Genomic DNA, 22,626 nt, shown 5'->3' with positions numbered 1-22,626 from the left:
CGTGGTTTTATCCAAAACAAATTTTGATGTCAACGTTGTTGAAACACACGGGTACGTTCGGTTGTTTTAAGATCACACAACCAACCTAGTATTGTCCAAGTTTTGATGAATTATTTAAGAAGTACAAGAGATGTAGGATTATAAGGTCACAGACAGTGCGCTACTATCCTCCATTGACAAAACAAGTGTCTTTGTCGCCCACAAAATTGTGCGACTTAAAATTAAAAGCAGCCAACTTCTATTTAAAGTTTTTTTCGAAAAACGATGGCCGCTTGTGACGAGAAGCTTTTTTGACATAAATTAACTTAAAGAATGTGTTCGTTTGTCATAAATTAAGCCTTTCCTTCAATATATTGCAATGCGGAAGCTAGCATCAACTTCACTTACAGTTTTTGATGAATAATAAACCAACTTCGTTCAGAAATTGCTAATCAGATTAAGCAACATTTTGAACAGTTTACCAGAACAGTTATTTTGAACATATTAATCCAGCTTTGCTTGTAGAGAGATTTTTCAGAAAAAATAAATTACAGAAATACGGATTTTCAAAAATTCCAGTAAAATTTGAAGATCAAATTTCATCAAGCAAGATTTACATTTCAGGCAGTAGAAAAGCGTTTCTTAACCGGTGCAGCAGAAAAACACAAAAATTTTCAGTTTATGTTTGCTGATTACTTTAGTTTACGAAATAATGTGATATTTTATACTGTAGAAGTACAGACCAACATGTTTGTCTATCTAAGTTTGTGTTGTATGTTTTTTTCGTTTGGTTTACCTCACTGTGCTTAAACTACTTTGAAGATAATGCAATTATGAAGCCTATGTAATGAAAACTTGCAAGCAATTCAAAAGAAATATACCCAAAAGCATTTCACGCTCTCTCTGTGTGCCATTACATTTTCAGTGGTCTACAGGTGCATCATGGAGTTTAGTAATACTGTAAGGTAAAAGGTTAAGTAATACTATTTATAGAATATTCCAGCACCTGAAAAAAGTTCAGCTGTATTCACGCAGCTAATTTGCTACCCTAACGCAGCTGCATAGCCGAGTGATGACAGTCCTCGTTCGACGTTCGATAGCCTGCTGCTTCGACACCGCTCAAGAGCATGTGTCTTGGCAAAATACAGGCATGCCGTCGATTACGGAGCGGCGCCCTCAGCTGTAGCTCTTGATTTCTCTCATGATTATAAACATTGCTTAGGTACCCTACTCTGGATAAAACTGCCTAAGACCATTTATGGGCTATAGCCTGCTGAACTGAACTGACATCAGGTGATACAACACACCAGTGAGTTCAACAAGATTTTGGCGAGTCTGTAGTCAAATACTATTAGTCTAATCTCCAGCGTTATGGTTAGTATCATATTTACAGCGGTAGGCCTATGGGGTTGCAATCAAAAAAACTATACTGTTTCAGGAGTCCTTTACTTTACGTTTAATTGGATGATTCAGCATTAATCAGCAATTTTATGCCAGCAGCGTAAAGAGGCAAAAATTTTTAACATGCCCCGTATTTGTCTTCGCATAAAGCCGCCTAGTTTTGATTAAACTCCACAGCTCTGTACCAAACTATCCAGCAAGCAATGCATTCTACAAGGGTGGAAATTTTTTATTGTGACACTGTAGGCTACAATTCTATTGAATGTCCAAGTGTATTTCAAGTTACAATGTATAATTAGTTTTGGAATTGAGAGAGGCAATGTAAAAACGTCAGAAAAATCCCACATAATTAAAATCTTCCGTTGGAAACATTCTTCATAGTAATTCTCCCCAATGATACGAATACAGTGAAAACGCTTTAGAGCAAAAACGTCACCTTTTTGATAAATGGATTTTACCAATTGCACAACGCGAAGGCTCCACAACAAAATAATAAAGTGATAAACAATGAATATCAAGCGTGTTTGAAACACAATGACCGCCAATGTTTGTATCTAAGCGGATGGAATAATTCTCCGACTACAGCTCGTCAACAACTAACGGAAACTCCACTTTGTCAATCTCAGTGACCAGCCTGCATCAGTGGTTCAAAGCCTCTATGCGAAACTGCCATGATAACGCTCTTATAGAAGCTTTCCCAGTCCGAGCATAAAAATCAAATCAATCCATCAATCAGGCAGATATCCTTATTGATCGTTTTACACAATTACAATATAAAAAAAACACAATTAAATCTTCCAGAGAAAAAAACTTACCAAATCGCGAAAATACTGCAATGGTGATTATATCTGTTTTTATTTACAAGTTTTGTCAAACAGGAGTGACGACGTGAGGAAAGAAACACACTTCCAACCAGTGGAAAAGTAATTATCAATATGTTAACATAACAATAGACCTGAACTGGATTTTACAGTCGTACAACCAGGGCCGCTGAGAGGCTATTTTGGGCCCAGTACCAATGGGATCCTTGGGACACAAGTCAAGATACTTATAAGGATAACAGTCGTGGGCCGCTTGAAAAGGCCACGGACCACAAAATCATCCAGGGTCTTGGTCTAAAAGTACCCCCTGGATCCACTTGTAAACGCTACCGAGTACAACGTAGTGTTGGTCCCTTAAAATAGATTGTTTGGCATTGTAGGTAGTTATTATATTGATACATTGATTAAGCATTGATTTCTTTTTTACTGGCGCGGTTAAAATGAACTCATCAATTTGATTGCAATAATTCTTTCGCAATTTCTTGTATGGATTAATTTCTCAGGCACCCGAAGGGACGAAATCCATCCAAGAAAAAATCTTCTTGTGTGTCTGAAAAATGCAAAAAAATGAAGCTATTCAAAACAAGCCTAATAAGTTGAATTGGCTTTTGGCTTTAAATAAATTGAGAAGCTGTTTTTCGTGTTTTACCTAAAATTGCGTTTTGTTTATTCTGTTTATTCACTTTATTTAAGTTTATTTTACCACTTACAGTAAATGTTTTGACTACGTAACATCAAGAAAAAAATTAAAATATATCGCCGCTTACTAAAAACACTTGAATACAGACAAACCTGACTTTTAAATCGTATTTTTTGTTTGGTTATGCTATGCACTTTCTGTCGTCCTTCAACACTGATAGCACTTCGACATACCTGAACAAGAAGAAGACTCCAATTCTTCGGCTGTGTTTATGAGAACATTGAAAACTTGTTTAAGATAAGTCGCAAAGTTCCTGTCAAGTCGTGTAGTGTAAAGTTTATCAAAATCACATCTGCTTCTGGCTGCATCGATAAATGACCGTTTGAGTTCTTGAAACGCTCTGTTTGAAACCAGAAATGTTAAAACTGTATAAGATATACGCTGTTCTTGTTTCTAGAACCAGTTGCAACATCAATTTAAAGAAAGTAAAAGAAAAAGCAAAGACAAATATGTTAGTTTATTGCTTCACTAACGTATCGCGCACCATGACAATGCGCATCCTCAGAGCGAATAAAATACAAAATTATTTACAAAGTCTTTTATTGCAGTGGTATGTAAAATTTCTCCAAAAATTGCAGTTGTTTCTGCTTTCTAATTTTAAGAGATGTTTTCGACATAACTGCTTGCTGTATCAATGTGCTCCGATATTCCAGTAATCTCAGTCATTATACCACAGGGCTCAACGGTGAATGAAATCATATAAATCGAATGGTAAATTCACGGTATTTATGGAAATTCGATTTACTGCATTGTTTTCTTTGCTTTACTCTAAATTATTTTTGCGGTTATTTCAAAAAACCACTTGAGCCCATCTTGCAAGATAATGTGGACTGTGGAGTTATAATGTATTGCAGGCGTGTAGGTTTTTTTCAATTAACGTACTTCCACTTACCCAAAGTTGCAATTAGATAATTTTAGTAAAGAGAAAAGAGCAACAGAATCTACCTGCAGATGGCCGCTTTATTTTGTGCTGTGGAATACGAAATGTAAAATCTTCTTGCTTGATCAAGCAAATCTTCAAAGAAGTCTTCATCACAGATATTTGCAGGCCTTTGCACTTCGGGCGTATAAGGAATGCTGGGGTTGGTAGCGTGAAAGCAAAAGGAACGGATCCCAACATTAGCTTGCACTCCAAGCCGCATAGTGGCGTTGAAGAGCAAAGTAAGCATAACCTTCAACGATAAAATGGAGTTGAATTGCTATTTCAGGATATAGGTAGTCCCTGTTTATTAAGTCCATTTCGGGATATGACAATTTCGGGCGTATTAAACAAGGGGGTTATTAAGTGGGGGACGATTCTCTGTCACTCTTATACATTTAATAATTCTGGAACGGACCAAATTGGGCTCAGCAAGTGGATGGGCCTATTTACCTTAGGGCTAATAAACGAGGACAACGTGTATTATCAAAGACAAGGTTATGATGATTGAATAATTGTGTAAATGTTTATCCACGGATTGAGAAAGTGCTCACCCGGGAGCCGAACCAGCGTAGCTTGATCTTACAGTTCTTCGCACAGAAAGTCGGGTGTTCAACCAACTGAGCTATGTTAGATTCAGGCTACTAAAAGACAAGAAATGTTTACTTCGGTTTGTTTTTACGTCATAATAACATTTGCCACAAGATAATAATATCTTATACAGTATCGGTCTGAGCTCGTCTAAACATTTGTGTTTTGTCGTTTCTTCCTTATTCTAGACTGAATTGATTTGACATAATCGCAACATATGCTGATACATTCAGCTGAAATATATTCGGGAAAGTAGATTTATAAAATTTTGAAAATTATAATTTAAAACATTTAGATATAAACTTTCATCACTGTTGAGAAAGATCGTTTATCAGTTTGAATGGTGTTTACGTATTGGTTTGTGTCTAAGGTGAGAAAAGCTTGGATTCCAAGGCATTAATCTTAGATTACAAATTTGATGTACCATGTACAATGCAAAACCAGCAGCCTGCTGTAAGTAGCCTACATCATAGGCCGAAACATTAATATTCAAATCACCTTCGAGTTCACACTAGAATCTTCAAATTTATCCAAAGTATTTTTCATTCCTCCAATTCTGCACTGCGCAATTTGATTCCCGACACAACGAATTGTATCATCGATTTTGTTTCTACAAAAGCAGTTACAACAAGCATGGGTGATTAAATGTATGTTATTTTCATTCTTTGTTAGACAATTCGATGTGTTGTTGTAGCCAGTCTGATATACTTGCTGTCACTGTCTTAAGCAGATGGTTTTCCAGAGATAAGCAGAGTAAGTGAGCTATGGTTTATTGCAAGCATCTCAAAATAATCATCAGTGCTGGCAAAACAAAAAATAAATTTCAAGTCATAAAACAGCTTAAAACTTAGCATAAAGTTTATTGTAGTTTACACCTGGCTGAGCTAGTTTGATAGCAATAGTTAACTTTTAGATTTTGCCAAAAACAGAAAAAAAATGATTTAAGGCTTTAACAGCATCTTGAAACAAATTTTCTTAAATTTGCTGGAAATTATACTTACGCGCAAACCGTAGGACCACTGAAAGAGGCAGGAGTTGCAAAAACGTGTTCACATCTGAAGATTGCTTTGGCGAGTTGATTGACAGAGCACGATGGCAAGAAGGATACGTCATCAGTGGTTGTTTCCTTTATTGTCTCGTCACTCGGCAATGGATAAGGCCCTAATTTACAAGTTTTTGAGCCATGTATAGTTAGTTTAGTTTATTCTGTTGAAAAAAAAACCAAAAAAAAACCCAATAAACTCAAGCAAGTCACACATTTAGTTATAACTTAGATAGTTTACAAGCAATATAAGTTACTGTATACTGCAGTAAAAATGTTTTTATTCTTTTAATCCGAAAGTCAGTTCAATGTTTGGTTTATTGGTTTAAAATTTCAACAATGGATGAGACAAGAATGTCGAAAGGCAAAAAGTATACAACGAAAACTGTGTTAGAAAAGAACATTTACGAAATTCCATCCAACTACGAATTACAGCAGCTTTTGTGGAAATACTAAATAACATTGCTTTTTCCTCTTGCAGTCTTGTGTTCTGTACCTTTGTGTGTTTTGATGTCTTCTGATAATGCGTTTGCGATGGACAACAAACCGCGGAAATCGTTTACATGCTGTACTCGATTTGAATCGTCACTAGCAACCATGAGCTGAAAATAAATATTTACTAAGGTGTTTTGTTTTTATCAATTTGCATTATTATTCATATTTACAATTTAAACACATAGTCATCGGACTATTCTCCACTGCTTCATTGAAGAACACAATTGGTAGGCCTACTGTTTTTAAAGTCTTCGGCATCACCGTAGCTGAATTCAAACTCAGACTTGCCAGCGTTACACAGCACGAAATTCTGTGAACACGAAATAGCAAGCAAGCACAAATTACAGCACGAGTAACATTTGTGCTACAAAAATAAATAAATTTAAGAAAATTTATTTTTGAAAACAGCTAACCTGAAGTTGAACTGACGAAATATCATCTCCTACTCCAACTGCATACGTGGTGATCCCAGCATCCCGGACTGCTTCTGCGCTTGACTTCAATGAATCCACATCGCTTGCACTAAACATAGTTCGAAATACGTTGAACAAACAAATCTGTAACACAATGTGAAGAAAGGAGCGTTCTTCCCGGCTATCAGCACAAGGCTGGTGCGATAATCACAAGCCCAGCCTCATGGGCGAAACACGTATTTATCGCTGTGAATTCTTGCTACAATCGGCTTCCGAGAAACGAATCAGTAACAAACTATTGCAATGTTTCTCGGCAGCCGATTTGTAGCAAGAATTGACAGCGATAGACACCGTGTTTCGCCCATGAGGCTGGGCTCGTTAGTATCGCACCACTAATTGACAAAGCAAGTGTCAGTGACAAAGCAAAAGATCCACCAACTAACACAATTTCTAAATTTTAAACGTCTCATCATCTAATGATTGTGTGATATTTCAACTAGGATTATAAGATCTTTGTTTCAATCATGGTTCTTCCTCATTGAGATCAATGAGTCAAAGGACTTTGGGAAAGATATAAAGATAGGACGAGAGATTTCTTGATCGTCTTTGAGATTTTTTATTCTAAGACTGAGAACTTATTCTATTTAGAAGTTTAATTTTGAAATTTTTGCAAACTTGTGGTTTTATTCGTTTTGGGCGTTGTTAATTATAAAGTATTCAACCCTTTAACTGCCACGCTTTTTTTGATGCATTTTTCAGAATTTACCTTGAGCAAGGTTTTGATTTTGAACTGCTGTATTTTGAGAACGGTAACTGCGAGAAAAATAATTAAACATGAAAGTTGTTGCATCTTCAACAGTTTTTTTACAATATGTTTACAAATTTTGTGTACTTTTTTTAAATGCCTTAAATGACTAAAATTTCTGACAAATTAAATAAATTTTATTTTTTTTTACCTTTTTTTTTCTGTTCAGATATCTGAAAAAAAAACTTGAAATCGTGGTAAACGTCACCGCTAGACGTTAGGCAAGTGTCATGCTTTCCACGCAGCGTTGTCACAGTAATGTTTATGCTTTTTGAGAAGAAAGAGCCTCATAAACTTCACTTTGCACAAAAAATAAAAATTCTCTGTAAATAATCGAAAATTGCAGAAAAAGTTCAAATACAAACCTAGTATTTTTTTTCAACTTTTAGACAATACAAGTCTTCCTCTTTCTAAAAAAGTAAGACCCATGCAGTTTGGCAAACAAAGACCAGAGTTATGGTGATTGCAAAAAGTGTGTATCTTTTTAGGGCTTGGGCTCTTTAAAGAGCCTGTGGCAGTTAAAGGGAGCTAGAGGCCGCTACAAATAGAGAGCTGCTATAACGGCCTTGTAGAAGCTGAGTTTTCTTGATAATGATGATGATGATAATAACGATGATGATGATGATAACTCAGTGTCAATGGCAGTTGACACAATGATTTGTATAGTAATAGCATTAGAGTAGCCTACATTATAGAATTTTGACCTTTGTTATGCTTTTTTAAAAGGGTACATTACAATTCTTGTTTCTTAAATAAAAGACCTATATGAAACCTACTTACTTTCCATCAGTTAATATGATCAACACTTTTTGGATAGAAGGATCATTGAACCGATCAGAAGACCGGAAATCCATTATGGATTTCAGCATGGCGTGCGCTGTGAAAGTTGTGAAGCCTTGCAGTTGTATTCTTTCCACAGCGGCCTAAGGTTTAATAACATTAATCAGTAAAAACAATACTTTTGCTATGATTTTTAATGTGAGTCTAAGTTGCTGTTTTATTCAAAATTCAAAATAACAAATGCGATCAAAATTATGGTTTTTATTGATTTTATTGTATGTAGGCAGGTATTACACATTTTCATTACAATGCCAAACCGAACTAGGCTATTGGAATCCCTGAAGCAGAGTAGTCAGCACAAAATGTGGAGGAGGGCAAAATAAATATTATTGCATATCTCAGGGAGCCGGTAACGAGTTAACGATAGCGAAGCAAAGCATCCAGTCGGGGGTTGAAATTTCAAACAAAATACCTTGACTTTGCGCATTTTGAGAATATTTTAAGCCTAAATTCATAGTAAAACTCCGTCAAATGATGTTGTAACAGAAATACTTATTCAAAATATTTTTGGGGCCCACTTTGCCCCTTGATTATGCCTCTGGGCTAAATATGTTGTCTTACAAGTATATCTGTTACACTGACGTAAAACAATTTAATTTTAATAAATACTATTTAATACTACACTGTACTACAAAAAATCCTCAATGGCAAGCATAAAAGGTAAGCAAATCGAAATAAATCAAATGTAACAACTTTTTACCTGAAACCATTAACAGGCTGTTTGACTTTTGATGGGATCATCACAAGGTTCTTATTCAAATAGAATCATTTGTATTTAAATAAGAAACTTTTGATAATCCTAATAAAGGTGAAATTGCTAGGTCAATAACTCAGAATTTACAAACGGTTTATAAGCAATCGCAATCTTGATAGCTCCGTTTAACCAGATAACATGGCGATCGAACTCGATTGATCCGATTAAAGGTGCCATCCGATAAATGTAGGTGATTACCAGCTTCTTAGGGTGTATGCTATACAATATACATATTTTAAAAATCCTTACGTGAAACGCGTTTGCGTTTGTGTGAGCACGAAGTGGTACTTCAGTTACTATATGCGGTTGATTGTCGAGTTCTCTGGAAAGAAAAACAAGAGGTTGTTTTATTTCCATTTCACATTTGCAAAATCAAAACTTTAATCTTCAAGTATACTACAAACTGAAGTAAAAATCACACTACAAAAAACCTTTAAAACGATTTTTAAAATCTTGACAAATTTAACTCCGAAACAATAATTATGTAAATCAGAAATATCACAAATAAAAATGGTTCTTTTCTGTTTATTACCTAGATGAGTTGTAATGAGAATACTGGATTACCCCAATCCTATTTCCCCCCAAAGACAAGTCAAAGAAGTTGGACATACGAGTAACCCAGTCCTTTACAATCTCGAAGTTACGAAATCCAATAGATCCAGATCCATCCAAAAGAAATATGAGATCCAATGTATCTGAAACATTATATCACAAATGAAAAATAACTGTATTGCAGCAGAAGCCACTTAATTGGATCATACTAGTATAATGTCATATTGGACGAATTAAATGAGTAGTTCAATTAAAAATTGGAAAATTGTGCAGACAAATTACAAGATCTAAACGATTTGTTCTGTATTGTCAATGTTTTTTGCGACACATTACTTGTTTTATTCACCTTAGTCCAGGACATAAATTTTTCTGAAAAGGTTTGTTTATGCTTATTTACACAACAATAATTTTTATTTATAAAAAAACAATACATCACTTAATCTACTGATTGACTGGTTTGACAAAATTTTACAGCAATAACGCCTAGCAACACATAAACTCAACAGACAGCAGCCTCAAGCCAAACAAAAAAACGGATAAAACAACGACCCACTGACTTCAACACCATTCGTCATAGCACAATAGCACATGACTAGAGAACTGTGTTCCAAAAGCTAGTGCAAACCGTTATTACAACAGAGAACTCGCAACATCAGGCTAACACAGATTGTTAACATACACATTGTGAAGTAGCCTAAATATTTTTTTATCTGTTTGTGACATCAAATCAACACTATCAATGTAACGTCCAGACAAAGCTGAGAAATATTTCGTCACATTGTTCAAGTTCACAGTTTAAAGAGCAATACAACTACCTGCATTGTTTGGCTGCATTGAGGTTGAAAGTGTGGTAGCTGGTAGGGTTGACGATGTTGTTTCTACGTTAAAAATATATTGGCGTCTTACTTTAGCATTGAATTTGTAATGTTTACTTTGAAAAAGTCGGTAGAGCAAGACTATACTACCTGCATGGCTTGGCTGCATTGGGGTTGAAAGTGTGATGGTAGTTGGTGAGACTATGGATGTTGTTTCTACGTTTAAAAACAAAACATTAGAAACATACTTTAGCATTGAATTTGTAATGTTTATTTGAAAAAGTCAGTTTAAAGAGCAAGACTAACTACCTGCATTGCTTAGCTGCATTGAGGTTGAAAGTGTGATAGTAGTTGGTGGGACTAATTAGCATTGAATTATTTTGTAATGTTTATTTTTTTTATTTGCAAAAGTCAGTTAAATGTTTGGTTTATTGTTTTAAAATTTCAAAAATGGATGAGTTAAGAATGTCTAAAGGCAAAAAATTGCCAAAGAAAACTGTATAAGAAAACAAAATTTATGAAATTCTACCCAACTAGGGGATACTTTAGCTTTTGTTAAAACACTAAATAACATATCTTCTTTCTCTTGCAGTCTTGTGTTTTGTACCTTTGTGTGTTTTGATGACGTCTGATAATGCGTTTGTGATGGACAATAAACCGAAGAAACTGTTCACATGCTGTACTCGATTTGAATCGTCACTATCAGCCACTAGCTGAAAATAAACATATTTGCTAAAGTGTTTTAGCAAGTTTGTTTTTATTAGTTTGTATTATACTGTAGTTACGATGTAAACACATAGTCATCGGACTATTCTCCACTGCTTCATCAAATGAAGAACACAATTGGTACTGTTTTTAAAGTCTTCGGTATCACCCGAGGTGGATTCGAAGTCAGATTTGCCAGCGTTACACAGCACGATACTGTTTGTATTCTGTGAACACAAAAAGCAAGCAAGCACAAATTACAGCACGAGTAACATTTGTGATACAAAAAAGTAAATTTAGAAACAGCTAACCTGAAGTTGAACTGACGAAATACCATCTCCTACTCCAACTGCATACGTGGTGATCCCAGCATCTCGGACTGCTTCTGCGCTTGACTTCAATGAATCCACATCACTTGCACTAAATATAGTTAGAAATATAGTACATTGAACACATAAATCTGTAACACACTGTGAAGAAAGGAGCGTTCTTCCAGGCTATCAGCACAAAGCTGGTGCGATACTGACGAGCCTCATGGGCGAAACACGTATCTATCGCTGTGAATTCTTGCTACAATTTTTTTATTTTATGATTGAGAACTTATTCTACTTGGAAGTTTAATTTTAAAAATTTTGCAAACCTGTGGTTTTTGTTTGTTTTGGGTGTTGTTGATTACAAAGTATTCATTCAGCTAGGTGCCGCTACATATAGAAAGCTGCTATGAACGGCCTTGTAAAAGCTGAGTGTTCTTGATGATGATGATTACAATGATGATGATGATAACTCAGTGTCTATGCTAGTTGTCACAATGATTTGTATAGTAATAGCATTAAAGTACATTATAGTTTTTTGACCTTTGTTATGCTTTTTAAAAAGGTACATTACATTTCTTGTTTCTTAAATAAAAGACCTATCTGAAACCTACTTACTTTCCATCAGTTAATATGATTAACACCTTTTGGATAGAAGGATCATTGAACCGATCAGAAGACCGGAAATCCATTATGGATTTCAGCATGGCGTGTGCTGTGTACGTTGTAAAGCCTTGCAGTTGTATTCTTTCCACAGCGGCCTGAGGTGTAAAAACATTTGTCACTGAAAAAACAGTACTTTTCTTACCATTTTAAATGAGTGTCTGAGTTGTTGTTTTATTCAGAATTTTAAATAACAAATGCGATCAAAATTATGGTTTTTACTGATTTTATTGTAGGCTATGTAGGCAGGCATTGCAAAGTTTCATTACAATGCCAAACCCAAACTAAGCTATTGAAATCCCTGAAGCAGAGTAGCCAGCACAAAGTTTCGAAGGTGGGGGGGGGATAAGTATTATTGCACATCTCAGTGATCTCGGTAACAAGTTTACTAAAGAGAAGCACTCAGTGGGGGGGTCTGAGGTTGAAGTTCGGAAAAAAAATACCTTAGCTTTGCTCATTCAACCTAAATTCATACTAAAACTCCGTCAAATAATGCTGTAACAGAAGGTGAAATATTTATTCAAAATCATTTTGGGGGAAGGTCAATTGCCCTCTTTGCCCCTAACTACGCTCCTAGGCTAAAGATGTTGTCCTACAAGTATATATGTTACACCGACGTAAAACAATTTAATAAATACTATTTAATACTCCTGTAGCCCACTACAAAAATGCTCAATTGCAAGCATAAGAGATAAGCAAAGCGAAATAAATCAAATGTAATTACTGTTTACCTAAAAACATTAACAGGCTGTTTCATTTTTGATGGGATCATCACAAGGTTCTTATTCAAATAGAATAATTTTATATTTGAATAAGAACCTTCTGATAATCTGAATAAAAGTGAAATAGCTTTTAACGTTTTTTAGTGAATAACCAGATAACTCTGTTTAAGGTGAATAACTCTGTTTAACCAGATAACATCGCGGTCAAACGCGATTGGTCCAATTAAAGGGGCAATCCGATAAATGTAAGTGATTACTGATTACCAGCTGCTTCGAGTGTATACTGTGCTGTACATATTTTAAAATCCTTACGTGAAATGCGTTTGCGTTTGTGTGAGCACGAAGAGGTATTTCAGTTACTATATGCGGTTGATTGTCGAGCTCCCTGGAAAGAAAAACAAGGGGTTGTTTTATTTTCATCTCACATTTGGAAAATCAATACTTTTATCTTCAAGTAGACTACAAACTGAAGTAAAGATCACACTACTTAAAAAAAACAAACTTTAAAACGATTTTAAAAATCTTGACAAATTTAAATCTAAAACAATAATATGTAAATCAGAAACGTCACAAATAAAAAATGGTTCTTTTCTGTTTATTACCTAGATGAGTCGTAATGGGAATACTGGATTACTCCAATCCTAGTAGCCCCAGAAGACAAGTCAAAGAAGTTGGACATATGAGTAACCCAGTCCTTTACAATCTCGAAGTTACGAAATCCAATAGATCCAGATCCATCCAAAAGAAATATGAGATCCAATGTATCTGAAACATTATATCACAAATGAAAAATAACTATTTTGCAGCAGAACCCACTTAATTGGTTCATACTAATATAATGTCATATTGGACGAATTAAATGAGTAGTTCAATTAAAAATTGGAAAATTGTGCAGACAAATTACAAGATCTAAACGATTTGTTCTGTATTGTCAATGTTTTTTGCGACACATTACTTGTTTTATTCACCTTAGTCCAGGACATAAATTTTTCTGAAAAGGTTTGTTTATGCTTATTTACACAACAATAATTTTTATTTATAAAAAAACAATACATCACTTAATCTACTGATTGACTGGTTTGACAAAATTTTACAGCAATAACGCCTAGCAACACATAAACTCAACAGACAGCAGCCTCAAGCCAAACAAAAAAACGGATAAAACAACGACCCACTGACTTCAACACCATTCGTCATAGCACAATAGCACATGACTAGAGAACTGTGTTCCAAAAGCTAGTGCAAACCGTTATTACAACAGAGAACTCGCAACATCAGGCTAACACAGATTGTTAACATACACATTGTGAAGTAGCCTAAATATTTTTTTATCTGTTTGTGACATCAAATCAACACTATCAATGTAACGTCCAGACAAAGCTGAGAAATATTTCGTCACATTGTTCAAGTTCACAGTTTAAAGAGCAATACAACTACCTGCATTGTTTGGCTGCATTGAGGTTGAAAGTGTGGTAGCTGGTAGGGTTGACGATGTTGTTTCTACGTTAAAAATATATTGGCGTCTTACTTTAGCATTGAATTTGTAATGTTTACTTTGAAAAAGTCGGTAGAGCAAGACTATACTACCTGCATGGCTTGGCTGCATTGGGGTTGAAAGTGTGATGGTAGTTGGTGAGACTATGGATGTTGTTTCTACGTTTAAAAACAAAACATTAGAAACATACTTTAGCATTGAATTTGTAATGTTTATTTGAAAAAGTCAGTTTAAAGAGCAAGACTAACTACCTGCATTGCTTAGCTGCATTGAGGTTGAAAGTGTGATAGTAGTTGGTGGGACTAATTAGCATTGAATTATTTTGTAATGTTTATTTTTTTTATTTGCAAAAGTCAGTTCTCTGTTTGGTTTATTGTTTTAAAATTTCAAAAATGGATGAGTTAAGAATGTCTAAAGGCAAAAAATTGCCAAAGAAAACTGTATAAGAAAACAAAATTTATGAAATTCTACCCAACTAGGGGATACTTTAGCTTTTGTTAAAACACTAAATAACATATCTTCTTTCTCTTGCAGTCTTGTGTTTTGTACCTTTGTGTGTTTTGATGACGTCTGATAATGCGTTTGTGATGGACAATAAACCGAAGAAACTGTTCACATGCTGTACTCGATTTGAATCGTCACTATCAGCCACTAGCTGAAAATAAACATATTTGCTAAAGTGTTTTAGCAAGTTTGTTTTTATTAGTTTGTATTATACTGTAGTTACGATGTAAACACATAGTCATCGGACTATTCTCCACTGCTTCATCAAATGAAGAACACAATTGGTACTGTTTTTAAAGTCTTCGGTATCACCCGAGGTGGATTCGAAGTCAGATTTGCCAGCGTTACACAGCACGATACTGTTTGTATTCTGTGAACACAAAAAGCAAGCAAGCACAAATTACAGCACGAGTAACATTTGTGATACAAAAAAGTAAATTTAGAAACAGCTAACCTGAAGTTGAACTGACGAAATACCATCTCCTACTCCAACTGCATACGTGGTGATCCCAGCATCTCGGACTGCTTCTGCGCTTGACTTCAATGAATCCACATCACTTGCACTAAATATAGTTAGAAATATAGTACATTGAACACATAAATCTGTAACACACTGTGAAGAAAGGAGCGTTCTTCCAGGCTATCAGCACAAAGCTGGTGCGATACTGACGAGCCTCATGGGCGAAACACGTATCTATCGCTGTGAATTCTTGCTACAATTTTTTTATTTTATGATTGAGAACTTATTCTACTTGGAAGTTTAATTTTAAAAATTTTGCAAACCTGTGGTTTTTGTTTGTTTTGGGTGTTGTTGATTACAAAGTATTCATTCAGCTAGGTGCCGCTACATATAGAAAGCTGCTATGAACGGCCTTGTAAAAGCTGAGTGTTCTTGATGATGATGATTACAATGATGATGATGATAACTCAGTGTCTATGCTAGTTGTCACAATGATTTGTATAGTAATAGCATTAAAGTACATTATAGTTTTTTGACCTTTGTTATGCTTTTTAAAAAGGTACATTACATTTCTTGTTTCTTAAATAAAAGACCTATCTGAAACCTACTTACTTTCCATCAGTTAATATGATTAACACCTTTTGGATAGAAGGATCATTGAACCGATCAGAAGACCGGAAATCCATTATGGATTTCAGCATGGCGTGTGCTGTGTACGTTGTAAAGCCTTGCAGTTGTATTCTTTCCACAGCGGCCTGAGGTGTAAAAACATTTGTCACTGAAAAAACAGTACTTTTCTTACCATTTTAAATGAGTGTCTGAGTTGTTGTTTTATTCAGAATTTTAAATAACAAATGCGATCAAAATTATGGTTTTTACTGATTTTATTGTAGGCTATGTAGGCAGGCATTGCAAAGTTTCATTACAATGCCAAACCCAAACTAAGCTATTGAAATCCCTGAAGCAGAGTAGCCAGCACAAAGTTTCGAAGGTGGGGGGGGGATAAGTATTATTGCACATCTCAGTGATCTCGGTAACAAGTTTACTAAAGAGAAGCACTCAGTGGGGGGGTCTGAGGTTGAAGTTCGGAAAAAAAATACCTTAGCTTTGCTCATTCAACCTAAATTCATACTAAAACTCCGTCAAATAATGCTGTAACAGAAGGTGAAATATTTATTCAAAATCATTTTGGGGGAAGGTCAATTGCCCTCTTTGCCCCTAACTACGCTCCTAGGCTAAAGATGTTGTCCTACAAGTATATATGTTACACCGACGTAAAACAATTTAATAAATACTATTTAATACTCCTGTAGCCCACTACAAAAATGCTCAATTGCAAGCATAAGAGATAAGCAAAGCGAAATAAATCAAATGTAATTACTGTTTACCTAAAAACATTAACAGGCTGTTTCATTTTTGATGGGATCATCACAAGGTTCTTATTCAAATAGAATAATTTTATATTTGAATAAGAACCTTCTGATAATCTGAATAAAAGTGAAATAGCTTTTAACGTTTTTTAGTGAATAACCAGATAACTCTGTTTAAGGTGAATAACTCTGTTTAACCAGATAACATCGCGGTCAAACGCGATTGGTCCAATTAAAGGGGCAATCCGATAAATGTAAGTGATTACTGATTACCAGCTGCTTCGAGTGTATACTGTGCTGTACATATTTTAAAATCCTTACGTGAAATGCGTTTGCGTTTGTGTGAGCACGAAGAGGTATTTCAGTTACTATATGCGGTTGATTGTCGAGCTCCCTGGAAAGAAAAACAAGGGGTTGTTTTATTTTCATCTCACATTTGGAAAATCAATACTTTTATCTTCAAGTAGACTACAAACTGAAGTAAAGATCACACTACTTAAAAAAAACAAACTTTAAAACGATTTTAAAAATCTTGACAAATTTAAATCTAAAACAATAATATGTAAATCAGAAACGTCACAAATAAAAAATGGTTCTTTTCTGTTTATTACCTAGATGAGTCGTAATGGGAATACTGGATTACTCCAATCCTAGTAGCCCCAGAAGACAAGTCAAAGAAGTTGGACATATGAGTAACCCAGTCCTTTACAATCTCGAAGTTACGAAATCCAATAGATCCAGATCCATCCAAAAGAAATATGAGATCCAATGTATCTGAAACATTATATCACAAATGAAAAATAACTATTTTGCAGCAGAACCCACTTAATTGGTTCATACTAATATAATGTCATATTGGACGAATTAAATGAGTAGTTCAATTAAAAATTGGAAAATTGTGCAGACAAATTACAAGATCTAAACGATTTGTTCTGTATTGTCAATGTTTTTTGCGACACATTACTTGTTTTATTCACCTTAGTCCAGGACATAAATTTTTCTGAAAAGGTTTGTTTATGCTTATTTACACAACAATAATTTTTATTTATAAAAAAACAATACATCACTTAATCTACTGATTGACTGGTTTGACAAAATTTTACAGCAATAACGCCTAGCAACACATAAACTCAACAGACAGCAGCCTCAAGCCAAACAAAAAAACGGATAAAACAACGACCCACTGACTTCAACACCATTCGTCATAGCACAATAGCACATGACTAGAGAACTGTGTTCCGAAAGCTAGTGCAAACCGTTATTACCACAGAGAGCTCGCAACATCAGGCTAACACAGATTGTTAACATCCACATTGTGAAGTAAATATTTTTTTATCTGTCTGTGACATCAAATCAACACTATCAATGTAACGTCCAGACAAAGGTGAGAAATATTTCGTCACATTGTTCAAGTTCACAGTTTAAAGAGCAATACAACTACCTGCATTGTTTGGCTGCATTGAGGTTGAAAGTGTGGTAGCTGGTGGGGTTGACGATGTTGTTTCTACGTTAAAAATATATTGGCATCTTACTTTAGCATTGAATTTGTAATGTTTACTTTGAAAAAGTCGGCAGAGCAAGACTATACTACCTGCATGGCTTGGCTGCATTGGGGTTGAAAGTGTGATGGTAGTTGGTGAGACTATGGATGTTGTTTCTACGTTTAAAAACAAAACATTAGAAACATACTTTAGCATTGAATTTGTAATGTTTATTTGAAAAAGTCAGTTTAAAGAGCAAGACTAACTACCTGCATTGGTTAGCTGCATTGAGGTTGAAAGTGTGATAGTAGTTGGTGGGACTAATTAGCATTGAATTATTTTGTAATGTTTATTTTTTTTATTTGCAAAAGTCAGTTAAATGTTTGGTTTATTGTTTTAAAATTTCAAAAATGGATGAGTTAAGAATGTCTAAAGGCAAAAAATTGCCAAAGAAAACTGTATAAGAAAACAAAATTTATGAAATTCTACCCAACTAGGGGTTACTTTAGCTTTTGTTAAAACACTAAATAACATATCTTCTTTCTCTTGCAGTCTTGTGTTTTGTACCTTTGTGTGTTTTGATGACATCTGATAATGCGTTTGTGATGGACAATAAACCGAAGAAATTGTTCACATGCTGTACTCGATTTGAATCGTCACTATCAGCCACTAGCTGAAAATAAACATATTTGCTAAAGTGTTTTAGCAAGTTTGTTTTTATTAATTTGTATTATACTGTAGTTACGATGTAAACACATAGTCATCGGACTATTCTCCACTGCTTCATCAAATGAAGAACACAATTGGTACTGTTTTTAAAGTCTTCGGTATCACCCGAGCTGGATTCGAAGTCAGATTTGCCAGCGTTACACAGCACGAAACCGTTTGTATTCTGTGAACACAAAATAGCAAGCAAGCACAAATTACAGCACGAGTAACATTTGTGCTACAAAAAAAGTAAATTTAGAAACAGCTAACCTGAAGTTGAACTGACGAAATACCACCTCCTACTCCAACTGCATACGTGGTGATCCCAGCATCTCGGACTGCTTCTGCGCTTGACTTCAATGAATCCACATCACTTGCACTAAATATAGTTAGAAATATAGTACATTGAATACATAAATCTGTAACACACTGTGAAGAAAGGAGCGTTCTTCCAGGCTATCAGCACAAAGCTGGTGCGATACTGACGAGCCTCATGGGCGAAACACGTATCTATCGCTGTGAATTCTTGCCACAATTTTTTTATTTTATGACTGAGAACTTATTCTACTTGGAAGTTTAATTTTAAAAATTTTGCAAACCTGTGGTTTTTGTTCGTTTTGGCTGTTGTTGATTACAAAGTATTCATTCAGCTAGGTGCCGCTACATATAGAAAGCTGCTATGAACGGCCTTGTAAAAGCTGAGTGTTCTTGATGATGATGATTACAATGATGATGATGATAACTCAGTGTCTATGCTAGTTGTCACAATGATTTGTATAGTAATAGCATTAAGGTACATTATAGTTTTTTGACCTTTGTTATGCTTTTTAAAAGGGTACATTACATTTCTTGTTTCTTAAATAAAAGACCTATCTGAAACCTACTTACTTTCCATCAGTTAATATGATTAACACCTTTTGGATAGAAGGATCATTGAACCGATCAGAAGACCGGAAATCCATTATGGATTTCAGCATGGCGTGTGCTGTGTACGTTGTAAAGCCTTGCAGTTGTATTCTTTCCACAGCGGCCTGAGGTGTAAAAACATTTGTCACTGAAAAAACAGTACTTTTCTTACCATTTTAAATGAGTGTCTGAGTTGTTGTTTTATTCAGAATTTTAAATAACAAATGCGATCAAAATTATGGTTTTTACTGATTTTATTGTATGTAGGCAGGCATTGCAAAGTTTCATTACAATGCCAAACCCAAACTATAAGGCTATTGAAATCCCTGAAGCAGAGTAGCCAGCACAAAATTTCGAAGGTGGGGGGGGGGATAAGTATTATTGCACATCTCAGTGATCTCGGTAACAAGTTTACTAAAGAGAAGCACCCAGTGGGGGGGTCTGAGGCTGAAGTTCGGAAAAAAAATACCTTAGCTTTGCTCATTTTGAGAGTACATTCAACTCAACCTAAATTCATACTAAAACTCCGTCAAATAATGCTGTAACAGAAGGTGAAATATTTATTCAAAATCATTTTGGGGGAAGGTCAATTGCCATTTTTGCCCCTAACTACGCTCCTAGGCTAAAGATGTTGTCCTACAAGTATATATGTTACACCGACGTAAAACAATTTAATAAATACTATTTAATACTCCTGTAGCCTACTACAAAAATGCTCAATTGCAAGCATAAGAGATAAGCAAAGCGAAATAAATCAAATGTAATTACTGTTTACCTAAAAACATTACCAGGCTGTTTCATTTTTGATGGGATCATCACAAGGTTCTTATTCAAATAGAATAATTTTATATTTGAATAAGAACCTTCTGATAATCTGAATAAAGGTGAAATAGCTTTTAACGTTTTTTAGTGAACAACCAGATAACTCTGTTTAAGGTGAATAACTCTGTTTAACCGGATAACATCGCGATCAAACGCGATTGGTCCAATTAAAGGGGCAATCCGATAAATGTAAGTGATTACTGATTACCAGCTGCTTCGAGTGTATACTGTGCTGTACATATTTTAAAATCCTTACGTGAAATGCGTTTGCGTTTGTGTGAGCACGAAGAGGTATTTCAGTTACTATATGCGGTTGATTGTCGAGCTCCCTGGAAAGAAAAACAAGGGGTTGTTTTATTTTCATCTCACATTTGGAAAATCAATACTTTTATCTTCAAGTAGACTACAAACTGAAGTAAAGATCACACTACTTAAAAAAAACAAACTTTAAAACGATTTTAAAAATCTTGACAAATTTAAATCTAAAACAATAATATGTAAATCAGAAACGTCACAAATAAAAAATGGTTCTTTTCTGTTTATTACCTAGATGAGTCGTAATGGGAATACTGGATTACCCCAATCCTAGTTGCCCCAGAAGACAAGTCAAAGAAGTTGGACATACGAGTAACCCAGTCCTTTACAATCCCGAAGTTACGAAATCCAATAGATCCAGATCCATCCAAAAGAAATATGAGATCCAATGCATCTGAAACATTATATCACAAATGAAAAATAACTGTATTGCAGCAAAACCCACTTAATTGGTTCATACTAGTATAATGTCATATTGGACTGATTAAGTGAGTAGTTCAATTAAAATTAGGAAAATTGTGTAGAACAATTACAAGATCTATTAAAGTAAACGATTTGTTCTGTATCGCCAATGTTTCTTGAGACACATTAATTGTTTTATTCTTTTTTGTCCAGGACATAAATTTTTCTGAAGTCGTTTTTTATGTTATTTATACAACAATGATTTTTTTATATACACAATACATCACTTAATCTACTGATTAACTGGTTCGACAAAATTATGCAGCAATAACGCCTGGCAACACATAAACTCAACAGACTGCAGTCAAAACAGCAGCCTTAATCCAGACAAAAGAACGGATAAAACAACGACCCACTGACTTCAACACCATTCGTCATATCACATGACTAGGGAACTGTGTTCCAAAAGCTAGTACAAACTGTTGTTACCACAGAGAACTCGCAACATCAGGCTAAAACAGGTCGTTAACATCCACATTGTGAAGTAAATATTTTTTTTATCTGTCTGTGACATCAAATCAACACTATCAATGTAACGTCCAGACAAAGGTGAGAAATATTTCGTCACATTGTTCAAGTTCACAGTTTAAAGAGCAAAACTACTACCTGCATTGTTTGGCTGCATTGAGGTTGAAAGTGTGGTAGCTGGTAGGGTTGGCGATGTTGTTTCTACGTTAAAAAACAAAATATTAGCAACATACTTTAGCATTGAATTTGTAATGTTTATTTGAAAAAGTCAGTTTAAAAAGCAAGACTACCTGCATGGCTTGGCTGCATTGGAGTTGAAAGTGTGATGGCAGTTGGTGAGACTATGGATGTTGTTTCTACGTTTAAAAACAAAATATTAGCATTATACTTTAGAATTGAATTTGTAACGTTTTATTTAGTTGATTTGCAAAAGTCAGTTAAATGTTTGGTTTATTGTTTTAAAATTTCAAAAATGGATGAGACAAGAATGTTTAAAGGTAAAAACTTGCCAAAGAAAACTGTGTAAGAAAATGAAATTTATGAAATTCTATCCAACTACGGTTTACTTTAGCTTTTGTTAAAACACTAAATAACATATCTTCTTCCTCTTGCAGTCTTGCGTTTTGTACCTTTGTGTGTTTTGATGTCATCTGATAATGCGTTTGCAATGGACAATAAGCCGCGGAAATCGTTCACATGCTGTACTCGATTTGAATCGTCACTATCAGCCATCAGCTGAAAACAAATATATTTGCTAAAGTGTGTTTTTATTAATTTGTGTTATAATTCTTATTTACGATATAAACAATCAATTATAGGACTGTTCGCAATTGCTTCACCACAAATGAACACATTGGTACTGTTTTCAAAGTCTTTCGCACACTTCAAACTTAGACCTACCGGCATCACAGAACACGATAGTTACAGCAGCAAGCACATAGTTTGTATTCTTTAAACACAAAAGCAAGCAAGCAAATATTACAGCACCAGCATCTCTGTGCTTTCTTGTCTTATATCTATTCAGGCTTTTGCCCGATTGTTGAAGATTTGGAAAATGAATTCACTCGATTTTGAAAGTGTCTGGTGAGTAATGAGATCGCCAACGCG

The 22,626-nt window shown here is 34.9% G+C and overlaps 1 protein-coding gene across 1 annotated transcript; it reads right to left on the bottom strand.

Moving 5' to 3' along the window:
- Positions 1 to 1,607: 1,607 nt before the first annotated feature.
- LOC145765169 (collagen alpha-6(VI) chain-like) lies at positions 1,608 to 20,930 on the bottom strand. The gene is made up of 31 exons (XM_082576944.1): positions 20,821 to 20,930; positions 20,531 to 20,603; positions 19,435 to 19,577; positions 18,817 to 18,925; positions 18,406 to 18,511; positions 17,949 to 18,014; positions 17,799 to 17,861; positions 16,969 to 17,131; positions 16,679 to 16,751; positions 15,600 to 15,742; positions 14,982 to 15,090; positions 14,573 to 14,678; positions 14,116 to 14,181; positions 13,966 to 14,028; positions 13,131 to 13,293; positions 12,841 to 12,913; positions 11,762 to 11,904; positions 11,144 to 11,252; positions 10,735 to 10,840; positions 10,278 to 10,343; positions 10,128 to 10,190; positions 9,293 to 9,455; positions 9,010 to 9,082; positions 7,947 to 8,089; positions 6,362 to 6,470; positions 5,950 to 6,055; positions 5,413 to 5,572; positions 4,910 to 5,021; positions 3,847 to 4,073; positions 3,075 to 3,241; positions 1,608 to 2,751 (listed from the first exon to the last, which is right to left on the bottom strand). Exons 1-31 carry the CDS (start codon positions 20,895 to 20,897, stop codon positions 2,693 to 2,695), a joined length of 3,402 nt encoding a protein of 1,133 aa, XP_082433070.1. The 5' UTR covers positions 20,898 to 20,930; the 3' UTR covers positions 1,608 to 2,692.
- Between the last annotated feature and the right edge of the window lie 1,696 nt (positions 20,931 to 22,626).

The sequence above is a fragment of the Aplidium turbinatum genome, chromosome 2 (assembly GCF_918807975.1).
Source record: "Aplidium turbinatum chromosome 2, kaAplTurb1.1, whole genome shotgun sequence".
NCBI classification, from domain to species: domain Eukaryota; kingdom Metazoa; phylum Chordata; class Ascidiacea; order Aplousobranchia; family Polyclinidae; genus Aplidium; species Aplidium turbinatum.
This window is presented reverse-complemented; position numbering and strand designations above follow the sequence as displayed.